The 16,319-nt window shown below is 43.4% G+C and overlaps 1 protein-coding gene across 8 annotated transcripts in view; it reads left to right on the plus strand.

Moving 5' to 3' along the window:
* BCAS3 (BCAS3 microtubule associated cell migration factor) overlaps positions 1-16,319 on the plus strand; it is a 602,771-nt gene that overhangs the window by 94,819 nt on the left and 491,633 nt on the right. For all 8 annotated transcript variants that reach the window (XM_061605390.1, XM_061605386.1, XM_061605382.1 and 5 more), the window contains exons 11-12: positions 699-782; positions 14,540-14,710. In XM_061605390.1, the coding sequence (XP_061461374.1) occupies positions 699-782; positions 14,540-14,710 (255 nt within the window). The remainder of the gene's footprint in view (positions 1-698; positions 783-14,539; positions 14,711-16,319) is intronic.

Below are 16,319 nucleotides of genomic sequence, written 5' to 3' on the forward strand. Positions count from 1 at the left end.
CCTGTATATTGCACAGTACGCCATATCCCTCTCTTCTTCACATGTCAACATCATGAGCCAGTGTGGTGTAGCAGAGTGTTGGGCTGGGACCTGGGAGACCAGGGTTCAAATCCCTACTTGGCCATGAAGCTCACTGGGTGACCTTGGGCCAGTCACTGTCTCTCCCAGCCTAACCTACCTCACAGGGTTGTTGTGAGGATAAAAACCCCCGAGAGATGGAGAACCAAGTTTGGATGCCATCTTGAGCTCCTTGGAGGAAAGGTGGGATAGAAATAAATCAAATAAATAAATGTCAGCAGCTTAAAGCCTTGGTTATAGCCAGTCAGATTTATTTGTGGGAGATCTGCCAACCTCATATCTTCTTTTCCCCTTCCCTCCCCACCCCACCCCACTCTCCCTGTTCTAAAGTGTGTGTGTGTCTGCTTGTCTGTATGTTATAACTGGACACTGAAGGCTGAGCACATGACAGCCTGGGCGGCACCCAAAAGATTTATTTTTAAAAGGGGAGGGGAAAATTGTTACAATGTCTTGAGGTATGGGGGCTTTGTTGTTGTTTTTGTTGTTGTTTGTTTGCAGTCTGTATGAAAAGAGAAGTCCATGAAAGGGAGCCCACACCCGTCAGAGCGTCTGAATGTGTTAGGATTGACTGTGCAGTTGACTAGGAGTGACACTGGCGCTCTCTCGCTCTCTCCTCTCAGCTGATCCGGTGCCATCAGTCTCGTGGTGGGGCCTGCGGAGACAACATTCAGTCGTACACTGCCACAGTCATCAGCGCAGCCAAAGTGAGTACATCAGCAGCATAGGGGTTGGGCTTTCATATTTGTTTGCTTCTTATGGATGGATTTGGAACATTTTTCTTCCGCTGCCCTTCTTCAGATCAGATTCTCAGGACGTTGCACAGCAGAAAACAAATACAAAACAATAGCAGTGGCGTCTGCACATGCAAAACAAGAAAACAGAAGTTAAAACTTTAAAAAAACAGACTAAAACTTGGATGATTCAGAATGTAGTCCAAGAGTGGGGAACGTCAGGTCTCAGAGGCCAAATCCAGCCCTCCAGGCCTCTCTGTCTGGCCCTCAAACTCTGCATAGGCCATACACACCCTCTGGAGGCCACATTCCTCACTAGTCCTGCCTCGATGCCTCCTTGCGTTTTTTTTGCCTGGATGGAACATGTCCTTGACCTCTGATAACAGCCCAACTCACAGGGTTGTTAGGACTCCTCCGGGAGGAAGGGAGGGATCTGAATTGAATGAACGAATGAATGAATAAATGAATGAATTGTTGTGGGGATAACCTGAGGTGCTATGTGCTGACCTACCCATGAAGTTCATTGGGTGACCAGTTCTCAGCCTGACTTACCTCACAGAGTTGTTGTGAGGATAAAATGGGCAGGGGGGGGCACATATGCCACCTTGAGTTCCCTTGAAGAAGGGTGAGACACTGACAGAGAAAATAAATACCTTTACTGCCATAAGGACTAGCAACTTGGATTTTAAAACAAAAACAAATGAAGTCTGTCTTTGCTGATTGCTGCAACCAGTGATGTGACATATACACATCTATATGTGTATGCACATTCTGTTGTCACTGCAGTGAAAACAAATTGCAGTGTTGGTCAGCAAAGGTTTGGCTCTCACGAGTTCTCCTTATTATAACTTGCCAGCTTCTCACTTTGCGAGAGAAAACATGGTGGTTTTAAAGAAGAGGGATTGGAAAGGGAGTTTTCGATTGGCAGACCAGACTGACCTCAACAAAACAACTTAAAAAGTAACCCACAAAGAGAGGCAGAGGTCATGCGATTTCCTTAGGAAAAACAAATAAAACATTAAAAGGGGAAAGAAATGTGTGTCCCATAACGATGGCTGCCAATGCCAACGGAGCCGTGGTTAAATGGGGAGAAAAATCCCAGGTTTTGTATTGCTTGGGGCAAATGTAGATCTCCATCTCCCTCCCTCCCTCCCTCACACACACACACACACAGAGGGAGAGAGGGGGGGGTGGGAGGACTGTGTTGAACCTGCATAGTCTATTAAGTTCTCCATCATTAGTGGGAAGCAATACATTTTTCTTCTTCTTTGTTTAATCAGCAACAGCACACTGCTATCTCAGCCGCCCTGAGTGCCCTATTGTAGGGTAGAAGGGCCAGACAGACAGACAGACAGACAGACAGACAGATAGATAGATAGATCTTAGCTTTAAAAAAATCTGCTCATTTTTGGATTGCCACCTTCATGTTTAAATAAGGCCCCCTTAGCTGCCAGTGTGGTGTAGTGGTTAAGATACTGGACTACGACCTGGGAGACCAGGGTTCGAATCCCCACACAGCCATGAAGCGCACTGGGTGACCTTGGGCCAGTCACTGCCTCTCAGTCTCATGAAAACCCTATTCGTAGGGTCGCCATAAGTCGGAATCGGCTTGAAGGCAGTACATTTACATTTAGCTGCCATTCAGTCAAGTTGGCTCAGATGAGGCAGGTTGGTATCCCCCTTGTTGACATCAAGGATGCAAATTTTGCCCACCTTTGGTAGTCAACCTTTATTTACCCAGTCCTCTTCCTTTCCACCAAGCCCTGTGACAAGAGCATTCGGTGGAGGGGAGGATTCATCTTATCACATTAGGCTGGGAGGCACTTTGAAGCATTCCAAAGCATCCCAGTGCTTCCAAAGGGTGAGGCTCTTTATCTTCCCTGAGTTGGGAAGGCATAATCGTTTCATTTTGTCCCAGTTTCTGGGGGCAGCTAGGAGCAGCCTGATCCTCACTACATCTGATCAGGGAGAGGGGAGAATTGATCCACTTTTCATTTAAAGGCAAACTTACCTCATCTGCACTTCCAAAACAATGCGCAAACCACAGCCATCCTCCTAAATTTCCACTTCTCTGAATTTTGCAATACAGTCCTTCAGCCAAGTAGCGTGTACCAAAAATGCATACACGAGTAAAGCGTGCATTAAAAATGTATAAGTTAAAGTAACATACAAAAATGCAGTGCATTTGGTAAAAATCGCTTGGCAAAACTATACTAGAAAAATTGCATGCAAAGGTGTGTATCAGTAGAAATTCACATCAAAATGCTGGTGAATTTTCATGAGGACTTTTTTTTAATCGCCAACTGTGGAAGTGTGGAGAAGTGAACTTAAGAATGGGAAAATGAGAAACTGACATGAACAGATTTGCCCATTGCTGCTGCCAGACCACAGATCTGGTGGCTAATGGTGGGGGTGAAATTCAAACCAGGGACTACCTAGGCTTCAGGAAGTCTCTTAGCTACTTCTCAACATTAGCTCTCATGGCTAAATGCATAATTTAGCATTATGTCAATGGAAAACTGTAAGTTAAAAAAAACTATCTTAAAATATTTTACGCAGACAGTGACAATACGTTACCGGCATTTTTAACAAAATTCCTTTTACATTTGCTTCCGTTGATGATGTGATGACCTTAAAAAAAAGGGATGTTCTTCTGAATGACACCCAGCAAATCTACACACCCAAGTTTCCTTGTCACTTAGTAGCATCTGTGCTTAGTTCATTCTTTGTGTCTTTTTAAATCCCAAACTGGCAGAAGTGATTTAACACTCCCTCCCCACTCAAACACACACACACCCTGAAAACACCCGGGCATCTGTTTTCTATCGTTACCTGATAACTCCTTAATGAGTACTAACAGCTTATGTGAGAGCCTGGCCATTAGCGCTAATGGATCAGGAGGACAGCTGATATGGCATGGGAAAGGTTAAAGATTACCATAGGGGGGGAAATCCCCAAACGTGCACATTGCATGAGGGAATCAGTGGCCTGGTGATTTTGTGCAGACATTTGTGGATTAATGGACTGGGAACCCCTTTAAAATTTTTATTTATTTATTTTTGGCTGCTTTGTACTCCCATTCTGCTAATACAGCAGTCATTTGATGGGTTAATTTAATTTATTTAATGTAAACAAATTGTTTCTGTTCTACCTTTCTCATAAACATCTTGCAACAATTTAAAAAATCACAATATAATAAAATGTGTGTTAAAATACAACAATTCATAAAACGGCATGAGTGATAGTCCATTGAAGTCACCCTTCACCAGCATGGTGCACCAGGAGAGCCCTGCAGCTGGATCTAGTCCAGCATCCTCTTCTCACAGGGGCCAACCGGAGATGCCTGAATGGGAAGTCTGGAAGCAGGGCGTGAGCACAACAGCACCCTCCCCTTTTGTGATTCCTAGTCTCTGGCATTCAGATGCACACTGCCTCCCATACTGGAGGTGGAACATAGCCATTATAGCTAGTAGCCATTGATAGACGCATTCATGGAACATAAGGCTAACACCCTTTTAAAGTCATCAGTTTGTTTATAAAAGTATTTATATACCATCCACTCTCATAAAAATGCACAACATAAAATACTGTAAAATGATACAAAATAATTACAACCATGACTGGAAAAAGAGAGTTAAACAACTGAAGAGGCCTGTTGGCATTAAAGAGTCTTCAAGACACTCATGGAAGTCAAAAGCAAGGATGCCTGCCGAATCTCTGCTGGAAGAATGTTCCACAATGTGGGACCAACAACACTCAGTGAGGCCAGTTGGGCCTCTGTAACACGTGCAACAACTAATTGCGCTTCTTTTTTTTTTTTTACAATAATTTTTATTCAAATTTTCATAAAACATAGAAAACAAAATCATAAAACATTCAAAGACAAAAAACAAAACAAAACAAAAATGATTAAACAAAAAAATAAAATAAAATAAAATGTTGACTTCCCATTTGTCACATATCAAATCAGTTATAGGTCTACAATATATAACAATCCTGTCTCTTAAATCATATTATAAAATCACTTTCCTCCAGTAGTTATCTTAATTAATCATCAAATCTCATAAACATTACTTTATTCTTTCCACAAAAAGTCAAAGAGAGGTTTCAATTCTTTAAGAAATATATCTATCAATTTTTCTCCAAATAAACATGTCAATTAATCCATCTCGTTAATAATTATAATAATCTTATTGTCATAACCATAGTCCAAATAAACATTTCGATTAATCCATCTCATCAGAATCTGTTAGGTCCAATAATTTCAATAGCCATTATTCCATTATCCCTATTAGTTCCATCTTCCATCTTCAATAGTCCTGTTAAGTCCAGTAATTTCAGTGTCCAATCTTCCATTATCAGTATTCCATAATAATCTTGCTGTTGTAGCCATAGTCATATAATAAGAGGCTGATGGGAATTTCCTCTATCCCAAATATTTTCTTGCCATCCATTCTGAATAAGTTGCTGAAATACTGTTGTAAAGTCATATCTGTGTTCTTCTTTTTTACAAAATGCACTGGCTCATCTCTTAAGAGTTTTTCCATTGTCACATGGCTGCAGTTAATTCCATAGATTTTCTCTATATCAAGCTCCATCACATCATTCCAGTCCAGAAGATTATCCAAGCCATTGATAACTTTATCTCTAATATCTTCATTAATTTCTTCAGAGATAACGTTAAATTCCAAACAGTAGATTTTATTTCTAAAATCCATAAACTCCAGATCTTTTTCCAATTCCACATTTGTTCCAATCTCCAGGACTTGTATCTTCCCTTTATTTTTTCTTTTCTCATCTCTGATCTCATTCTCCTCTCTCACAGGGTCCCCTATTTCTTTAAGCTCCTGCGTCATTTTGCTCAGTTCAATTTTCAGCTCCTTACTACCCTGTCGCAGGGTTTGTTTCGTTATCTCAATCTCATCCATTATTTTCTGAAACATAATTACTTCCAGATTCTCAGCCACTTTCTTGATTGCCATTTTTAAAACCACGAAAACAAAGCAAAACAAAAATAAAGAAGAACCACTTCTTATTTCAGCAACAATTGGGTTAATATTCCAGGCTTGATGACATCACAGTATAAACAGAGCAACCTGCCTTATCTCTCTTGTGCAAGAATGCAAAACAAATTTAATTCCCAGCATCAAAACAGTTAGTGGCGTCGTGAAGAAGCAGATTCGTCAAAATAAAATAGACCAAAAAGAGAATAGTCCCAGACAATATAATATTCCTCGGAATAGAAATCAGGAATAGAAATCCCTCTTCTGTTTATTATCTTTAGAATGCACTTCCAGGACAGCTTTTTGCGACAGAAACAGAGATAAGCTGTTAATTTCGTGAATAACAGAGAAGAGCTATATCTCACCCAGAAGTTGTCCAAAGCCGATCAATCTGACAAATCTCCTTTTGCTGCAACAATTTAAACCAAGTAAAAAAAATAATAGAAAGAAGGGTGCTTGCCTGTTAGTCCGTTCTCTCTTTGAAGAAAAGATAAACGTATCGCTTAAGCAGATAGAGCTTGTTAGAAAGTCCGTCCGGCATTGTTGGCTGGACCTTATCTCATAAATTAATGAAATCCAGTCCTCCCAACAAAAACAGGCTTTGAGGTTGATCTCTACGTTTCTCCCTGCCTGGGAGAAATTTCATCAGTCAAAAAAAAAAATGTTCTGACTGATTTATATCTGAATAAGCTTCTTTTGAGGCGGGAGCCCGTCCCAAAAGCAGGCACAAGCGAAGTCACCCTTCCCGGAAGTCCCTAATTGCGCTTCTCTGGATGATCTCGGTGATCAAGCTGGGATATAAGGGCTTAGGCAGTCCTTAAGGCCCAAGTTGTTCAGGGCTTTGTATATTTAATCATAGTTTATTTATATATTACATTTTCCAAAAATACATTTGTGCTCAAAGCAACCCACAGAAAATGGGCAATTCAAATATAGTAATAACACAGTAAATACAGTGCATCAGATTATAATCCATTGCAACATATTATTGACAGTCCAACAATTAACACTAAAATATTTAGATGAGCATAAACCATGCAAATAGCTAAGTTAACAATATGTAACACCAATAACTTCAACACTGTAGTCATTTAATAGGTTAAAAAACAGATAATGGATCAATTTTTTAAAAATCTCTGGCATCCCTAACGTGTAGAATATATACACACGTAGAAACATCAAGGGTTGTATCCAAAGTAGCACTAAGTAAATTGTTCCATCAGCGCAAGAAGTTCTGCTCAAGCAACAGGAGGCCCCCCTCCTCTCCCTGTATGTCTCCTAAATCTATTCTAAGGGTTCCCCCCAGTGGAGGCTGCTCCACCAGCCTCAGTCTGCCCTCAGTCAGCCTACTCCCACATGCTTGCCTTCTTTCTTACAACCAGTCAGCTCCACCTGCCATTGGTTCTGGCTCCGCCTACTGTTGGTCACCCTGCCTTCTGCCCTTCCAGTCCCATTGGGCACCAGCCACCCCTAATTCCCCCAACTCAGATTTGGGGAGGGTGAAGGGCACATATGGGGTATGGGGGGAAGTTCCGTTGCCCAAGCAGAAGTCCTTGTGCTATTGGGAAATGCTAGTTGGATACCACCCAAAGGGACAGATTAGATGTATCGTGGGATCAGAGGGCCAGCCAGTAGGGACCCAAAAAGAAGACCAGGGGTGTAGTCATCCGGGGCCACAAAGTTGTAGACCCCTTAGGGTTGTGCTCAAGGCCCAGTCAGGGCCCTATGTACGAACCAATCATCATGAAAGGGGAGTGTATTAGCCACTGGGAAGAGTCTGTGTCCTTTTATGCTGATTGAAGCCAGAGTGAAAGGAGGTGAGTTAGCCATTGAGAAAACTCTTCTCAGTAGCTAACATAGCCTTCCCTTTCATGATGATTGCCCTTAGGGATGTCTTTTGTGCAGAAATGACACGGAGAGCAAGGGAAATAAGGGTAAGGGGGTGTGGCTATGAGGGGGCATGGCTGTGACTATCATGAAGGGACCCTGTACATTTGCCACTACACTACTGGAGAGGACTAAAGAGCAAGGACAGCAACGGAAGATACTCCAGAGCTCAGGTAGACCTTGTTGCTTGAGTAAAGTTCTGCTGAAACAGGAAGCCCTTTTATGCTGTTTCCTGCCTAGGAGGAACCAGTGGCTCTCCTGGGTGGAGTTGATCCAGATGTTTCTTCACTGAGAAGCTGCAGTGACACAGCTTGCTTGATGAGTGGATCTGTCAACTTCATTTTCTCTCAGTTTCTCACTATACTGCCTTAAGTTCAGTTCTCCACATTTCCACATGAGTTTTTTTTTTTAAAAAAGGCCTCATGAAAATTCATCAGCACTTTAGTGCAAAGTTCTCCTAATACACCCATTTTTGTATGCATTTTTGCAAAGCAATTTACCCAAACAAAAGGCATTTTTGTATATTAGTTTCACAACTATATGCTTTTTTAATTGCATTGCAAAATCCAGAGAAGCGCAAATTTCAAAGGATGACAGTGTTTCGATTCACATGTTGTTTTGGAAAGAGCAAACTGAATCAAATTTCTCCCCATCCTTGTGAGGGGAGTGGTCACCACTTCCTGACACTTCCCTGAGAAGCTATGGTGACAGTGACCCTGCTTACCAGATTGTAGGGTGGTGGTGGTGGAGGACAGCAGCCTCTGAATAGGCTTCCGCCAAAAGAGGTACCCCTTTGTTTCTTCCTCCAGTAATGCATAGAGAAAGGGAGCATATTATCGGATATCACGCTCCAAGTTTCCATGCTCACCACAAGCAACACCTTGTGAAGTGGGATGGAAAATTTCCGCGGTATGCTGCCATGTTACATATTTTAAGTTACTGTGTATTACTAGAGGAAGATGAGGAAAAGAGACACACATTTGTTGTTCTTGGCCAAAGAACTTCCTTTTAATTCTAGTCTATGTTGTACTGCATACATGAGGGGGGGAGTATTGAGTTGTAATGTTCTTGTACACCCTTCAATGTGCTTGTATGCCTCTAGTAACAAGGCATCTTACGTCTGCATAAATAAATTAAATGACGCTTTCTCTAACCTGCTCTTTGATTATATCATCTCTCTCTCTCTCTCTGTAAAATTTACTGTGTGTTTATAATGCAGTTCCTTTTCTGCTGCCTGGAGTATTGCATCTGCTCGTAATTACAGACATTTGTTTAATCGCTTGTGGATTATAAAACAGTAGTGATTAATGTCTTGTCGAAAACAGTAGTGTGGAGTTTGTGTGTGCATGTATAGGAAAAGGATTTTTTCCCCTCACAAGAAGACCCTAGAAGAATAATGTTGTACAAGCATTCCTGTTCAGTCTCCTTTTATTTGAGATCAGGACTGGGAAACATGTGGCCTTCCAGATGGTGTTGAACTCCATCTCCCAACATCCCTGACTTTTGGCCATTCTGGCTCAGGCTCATGGAATGCAGCAACATTTGGAAGGCCATGGGTTCCCCATCCCCGAGTTAAATGGTCAAATGTGGGAACTAAATGGATGGGGCAAACAGACTGGGTACTTCCCACACAGTCCTTTTCTTAAATTCAAGCACTTACCATAGAGTGGATGGAGGAAATCATTGGGCATTAGATGCTAATGACTAGACTGGGAAGGGGCACCTTTGGCCCTCCAGATGTTACTGAACTACAGCCTCCATCAGTCCCAGCAAGCATGGCCAATGGCCAGGGATGATGGGAGTTGTCATTCAGCAATATCTGGAGAGCTGAAGGTTCCTTACACCTAACCTATGGGTTCAAGTTAGGTTACAGGACTGAGTGTTGTGAAAAGAACCTTCTCCCAGAGATGATACTCTTGTCTCAGGTGATAAAGGGCAGCTGAGTGGTAGTGTGAGGCCTCAACAAGGGCTAGGCTGTAGGCCAGGGATGGGGAAGCTGTGGTCCTCCAGATATTGTTGGACTCCAACTCCCATCAGCCCCAGCCAGCATAGTCAATGGTCATGGATGAAGGGAGATATAGTTCAGGAACATCTGGAGGGCCACAGGTTCCCCACCCCTCCTCTAGACAATTGGCTTCTGGGACTATTGAGGGAGAAGAGGCTAGTTGTCAGTCCAAGTGGACCAGAGGCAAGCCCAAGCAGAAGAACAAGAGCTTAATCAGACAAGGTCTTCACACCAGAGAGGAGTGGCTTGGACTGAGGAGCAAGCTTTCAGACCAAGGTTTTATAGGGTTTGGTGGACTAGGATTGGCCCTTGAGGTCAGCTGACTAGATTCTTAGGAAGACTGGTACTGCAGCCTAGATAGCGTCCTCGAAACCAAGAGCTGAGTCTATCAAGCTTGTGATGGAAACAGTGAGGCAGGCTTTAGAGCAGGTGTGGGGAACCGTTGGCCTTCCAGATGTTGATGAACTGTAACTCTCATAATCCCTGGCCATTGGCCATGCTTGCTGGGGATGATGGGAGCTGTAGTTCAGTAACAACATCTGGAGGGCAAAAAGTCTCCAGTACTGTGACCTTGTGTAGCTCCTGTTGATTTCAGTAAGATTAACTGGAGGAGGGGGGAATCCCTGTCTACCAGCATGGCATGTGGTAACTCTTCTATTTTTGCTAGCATAGTGTCTTATTCTGAGATAAAACAGAAAGGTAAATAGATGGCCTCTGATCCTGTCATGCTGGCTTTCTTTCTTTCTTTCTTTCTTTCTTTCTTTCTTTCTTTCTTTCTTTCTTTCTTTCTTTCTTTCTTTCTTTCTTTCTTTCTTTCTACCTACCTACCTACCTACCTACCTACCTACCTACCTACCACACAAATATGGTAGGTATCTTCTGGATTGTCTCAGCCTAATTATAAATACTAGGATTCTGGCCTTCTGCCTGATCAACAGGGCATTCCCTGCTGTCTTCCCATTTCTCCACCCTAAATTCTGACCCAAGCTGAAGAATGAGCACATCCTCTATGTCAGGGAGGGGGAATCTGTGGCCCTCTCAGATATAGGCAGGAGTCTTTTTTAGACCCCTATTTGAGATGCTTTAATAGCCAGTGTGGTGTAGTGCAGGATTAGCCAATATAGTGCTCTCCAGGTGGCCAATGGCTGGGGATAATGGCAGATGTAGTCCCCAAAACATTTGAAGTTTTCCCATCTCTGCTCTGTGTCTAAGAACATAAGGGGAGCCCTGCTGGATCAGGCCAAGGGCCCGTCTAGTCCGGTATCATGTTCTCACAGTGTCCAGCCAGATGCCCGTGGAAGCCTTGAAGTAGGTCCTGAGTGCAATTCCACTCTCCCCATGTGTGATTCCCAGCAACTGATATAAAATCTAAATTGAGTCCTCACACAACAACAGCCTGGTTCTAACACCAGCCTGCTAGAGGCTGCAGTGATTTCTAGGGTTGCTACCCCTAGACAACCTATCATGTCAAAAGGCCCACTGAGGCAGCGCATATTACATCCAGTTGCTTGGTGTGTGTGTATGTGTGTATTTTCCAAGAAATTGTCGGCATGCCAGTTGTTTAAGGATTTTATTCTTTACCATTTGTTGGAGGAGTTTTAAAAGGTTGGAGGGAGTGGGGAATGGGGGGGGGATAAGACACACAAATGACAGGATATGTCTATTGCTAAGAGACTAAAAACCCAAAGACTTTTCCTTTGATAAAGCCTGGCTGGCTCCGACTTCTTCTTCTTTTAAGTGGTAGCATCTCCATTAGCATTAATGGGGTAAGTACATCAACAGAGGCATCTCAGAGGTTAATCGGGCTTCCTGGCTGGATCGGTGCCGTCGATACACAGTGGCGCCTGGTTCTGTTGGCCCTTTCAGAGGTTTTCCTGACAACACACTAACAGACGCTTGTGTGTAAGTCATTTCCCCATGAATAATTCAAGCCAAACGCTCAGCTGCTAATTGATGAACACTAATGTCTTTTCTAATCACTGCAGTTTGAGTTTTTAGCACTAAACAAAGCAGCTGCAATTGATTTGTGGCTTGTCCTCCAGCCCGTGATCTGAACTGATTCCCCCCTGCACCCCTCATCCACACCACAACCTTTTGGAATTTGAACAGGGAGCTTAGTTTTGTCATTTCATATATCTGTTTTGTTTTCCCCCCGGTCTGGCTTTTCTTCTCCTGGAGGTCTTTCAGCTTATAAGAACATACATAAGTAGAAGAACCTTGTTGGACTGGGCCAAAGGCTCTTGGCAGTAGGGACTTAGCAGAGCATCAGTCAGAGGGATGTGATGTGCAGGAACAGAAGGATATCAGAAGGCCCATTTGGTCCAGTGTCCTGTTCTCAACAGTGGCCAACCAGATACCCATGAGAAGCCTGCAAGCAGAACCAGAGCGCAATAGTGCTCTCCCTGCTCGCAGTCCCTGGCAACTGGCATCCAGAGGCATATTGCTTCTGGCAGTGAAGATGGAACTTAGCCATGGTGGCTAGTGGCCACTGAGAGCGTTATGCTCCATGAATTTGTCTAGTCCCTTTTAAAGACTTCCAGGTCGGCGACTGTCACTCTATCTTGTTGCCAGTTCCATAGTTTTAACTTTGTTTAAAAGCGTAAGAGCCATCCTGGATCAGGCCAATGGCCCATCTAGTCCAACATCCTGTTCTCACAGTGGCAAGCAGATGCCTATGGGAAGCCTTCAAGAAGTATGTGAGTGCAACAGCACTCCCCTCACCTATGATCCCCAGCAGCTGGTATTCAGAGGCATATTGCCTCCAACAGTTCTTATCCTCCACAAAGGGGTGGTATTAACTGTGTGGAGGTGGAAGGTGATGGGTTTGGCGCTCTCTGATTCCATGCCCTGCTCCCAACATTACACAGATGGAAACAGTGAGGTGCACACAACTCCCCAATTATCATCTGAAGCATCACTGCCTGAGCTCCCCACTATCACCATATGTAAAAAAGTATCATAAGTACTGTTAGTGTGCCCCCCCCAAAGTTATTCAACATATAATTCACTTTTGTGAGGTTTGGTTCTAAAAACTCCAGAGAGGTTCCAGTATTATCCCTGTGCAAATGGAAAAAGTCACACATGCATATGAAACCAAAATTCATTTGGTTTTGTTGCTGACATTTAAACCCCTAAACAATTTGGGGCCAGGATACCTGGCAGCCGCACTCTGTGTTCATCCAAGGAGACCCTGCTGGTCATTCCATGAACAGCAGACTGTCACTTGACAACTCAGAAGCGGGCCTTCTTTATGATAGCCTTACCTAAGGTAATTCATGAGGCTTTTTAAAATGACATATGTTTAGCCAAACTCTCCTTTCATTATGTTTTGTACACTGCTCAGTTTTATCTGTGATACATAGTTTTGTTTTGTCTTTACACAGCTTTTAGGAAATATTATTTAATGATATTGGTTGTGCTTTGCTACGAATTGATGTGTCTTTTGATTATAAGCCACTTAGAGATTTTTAAAAATATATTAAGCGGTGTACAAATTTCATAAATGAAGTGCAATCATTTGGTAGTCATCTTCTATACCGTAATGACGACTCGCTGTGCAAAGTTCTTTGAACCATATGTGCATTCCACTTTGCATTGGCAGTAGGGGTTGGGGAGAAATTTGGTTCAGTTGGTCCAAAGGCGAACTTACTTAATACGTATTTTCTGAAACAGTACTTGAACCAAAACTCAGCCATCCTTCGAAATTTGCACTTCTCTGAATCTCACAAAGCAGTTCGCCAGCCAAGTAATGTGTGCAGAAATGCATATATTAGAATAAACTGTGCATAACATAGTATATATTTGTGAAAATAACATATAAAATGCATATAATTAGGGAAAATTAGTTTGCAAAAAAATGGTATAATCTGAAAATTCCTGTATGGAAGAATGTTTTTTTCTGTAACTGGTTTTAAAATGCTGTTTTTGGGAGATTATTGTTAAAAAGTTTTGTTGGGCTCTTTCGGGAGGAAGGGTGGGATATAAATTCAGTAAATAAATAATAAATAAATAACATATTAGGCAAAATTGCATGCCAAAATGTGTATTTTATCACTAAAAATGCTTAAGAATTTTCATGAGGACTTTAAAAGAAAAGTCACACTGTTGTGGAAATGTGGAGAACTGGATTTAAGGTTGGAAAAATGAGAAACTGAGAGAAACTGAAATGAACAGATTTGCCCATCCGTAGTTGCCAGGCAATATTATTAGAACAGATATTGTATTTTTATGTGTTTTCTAATTGCACCCTGCCATGAGATTGATTAGATGAAGCAGGGATGCTTGAGGAATTCTTTGTGAATTCCTTTACAAACTGACCTGATTCACACAATTTGGACTACTGTGTGGATCAAAGTGTGCAGCATAATCCCTAACCACTTCTAATCAGAAGTCAGTCCTATTGAATTCATTTGGGTTTACTCCTGTGTAAGCATCCTGCAGTTGCTACAGTTTCTGGACTCTCTTAATGATGATGATGATGCATATTTATAATCTGCTCTTCAGTCTCAGAGCAGGAAATAATGAAATGAAATAACAGTAAAAATATACAGACTCTCTTCAAAGGAAGCCGCATGTAGACTGTGCTGCAGTTGCCCAGCCCAGGAGGAACTACAGTAGTTAGGTTCTGTGAATGAAAATAATGCACCTGTACATTTGTGTAGCTTTATATTCCTTCTTATTTCGATGCATCTTTTAAAAATAAACACAACCTGGCCATGTGAAGGGTTTCACCTGCATTCTTCAATAGGTGTTGCTGTGTAACTTGCTTACGAGGGGCAAAATAACTGTAGTGGTTAAAATGAGTTTTGTGTTGGCTGTTTTTATTTTAAAAATAGACTATAAAAACGGGACTCACCATGGTTGGGAAAGTTGTGACCCAGCTGACAGGCACTCTGCCATCAGGAGCAACAGAAGAAGAGATCTTAGCTCACAGCAATACCAGACGCAGTCCCTTGGTTCCTGGGGTCGTCACCATTATCGATACTGAGACAGTTGGAGAAGGCCAGGTAAGAACATTTTTGGATGAGCAAAGAAAATAAAATTAGTCTAAAACTTGCACTAAAACTCATTTGTCTTGGAACTTTTTATCCTTAGCACATGGATACCTAGTGTGGTACTCTTTCGGACTTGTTGAACTACAACTCCCATCAGCCCCAGCCAACTTGGCTAATGGCCAGGGATAATGGGAGTTGTAGTCCAGACTCATCTGCAGGGCACCAGGTGGACTACCTCACCTTAGGGAATGTTTTCCTTCATTATTAGTTTGTCATGGGATGTAAATGTCTGCAAAGACCTATGGGGTTCAAAAGTTACAAAGGGTGCTAGGGATGCTGGCCATAGGGGAATGCAATGCACTGTCAGCTTCAGGGCTGGGGGCTGGGCAGTAACGAAGCAGCCAGCAGTCAAGGCCAGGCAGATAATGGGGGCTGGCAGGCAGAAGAAAGGCTTGACAGACTAACCAGTAGCAGTGTCCAAGAGCATTGTCCAGGTAGGGAAGCAGAGTTCAGAAAGCCAGGGGTCCAGTCCGAAGGTCTAGAGGCTAGCAATGGCGTTACAGACGAGGGGTCACAACCGACATTGTAGTCAGCAGTCTCCTGCAGCCATGAACTGCCTTTTATAACAGACTCCCTAAGCCAAGTGCCTGTGATTAGTCTCCCAGCTGCTCAGAGCTGCTTGTTCTTAAACGACCCGACCCTTTGTTGCTGTGCTACTCGCTGGCGTCTCCTTTCTGCAGGGGGGAGGGGAGCCTCCTGTTCATGCCCAGAATCCGACTGAGGGGCTTCAGCCAGGTCCTGGACATTCTCCAGCTGGGGAAGAGCCAGAGTTGTGTCCTCAGGGGTTCCACTAGTTCCTTCTCCTGGGTCTGCCAACTCTGCCTCTTCCTCCAAGTCCTCTGAAGGGGCCATGACATGCACATAGCTGGAGGTGGTTAGTGGTAGCGGACCTGCACAGCTGGCCCATGCACTGCCCTTCTTTTCCTTCTTTGCTGTTGCATTAGGGACAGCAGTGTGCCAGTATGGCAAGACTCCCCAGGCCCTTTCACCTGACAATGGCTTGCTCAGGCTAAAAACTTTCAAGCCTAACAGTCCTCAGTGGCATAGCATATAGCATTGCAGGCAATCTCTGGGGCAACCTCTTCCAGAATGCTTTGCTTTAAGGAGTGGTGATCGGGCATCACTGGAGAGTCCCACAGGAGTGCTGCTGACTACTTCGCTGCAGTGGCAGAATGGCAGTGGTGTTCCTAAAGCAGTAAATGGTGGTGGGAGGGTGAGTGGCTGGGCGGGAGAAAGTGCACAAGTTCAGCGCCTTTCCCAATCTGCCGCCTAAGGCAAAGGCCTCAGTGTGGCTATCAGGTGGGCTGCTCCCTGGTGGACAAGCTGCCTTTTAGAGTAATGTAACTGGCACTGCTGATCCTCTTATTGAGGAGCCCCTGGGAATCATCCAAGAGACTTCCCCCTTCACTCCTCCGCCCCCCCCCCCGGCTTTCCCAGAGCACAGTTGGAAAATTACTGCTCAGTAGGAGGCTGAGGCAGACACAGTGGCCGATATGGGGCTGTCACCAAAAACAGCAGCCCCAAGCTGAGTTTCCTGGCATGTTTAGGCAGGCACAGTGTT

The sequence above is a fragment of the Rhineura floridana genome, chromosome 21, assembly GCF_030035675.1.
Source record: "Rhineura floridana isolate rRhiFlo1 chromosome 21, rRhiFlo1.hap2, whole genome shotgun sequence".
NCBI lineage: Eukaryota > Metazoa > Chordata > Lepidosauria > Squamata > Rhineuridae > Rhineura > Rhineura floridana.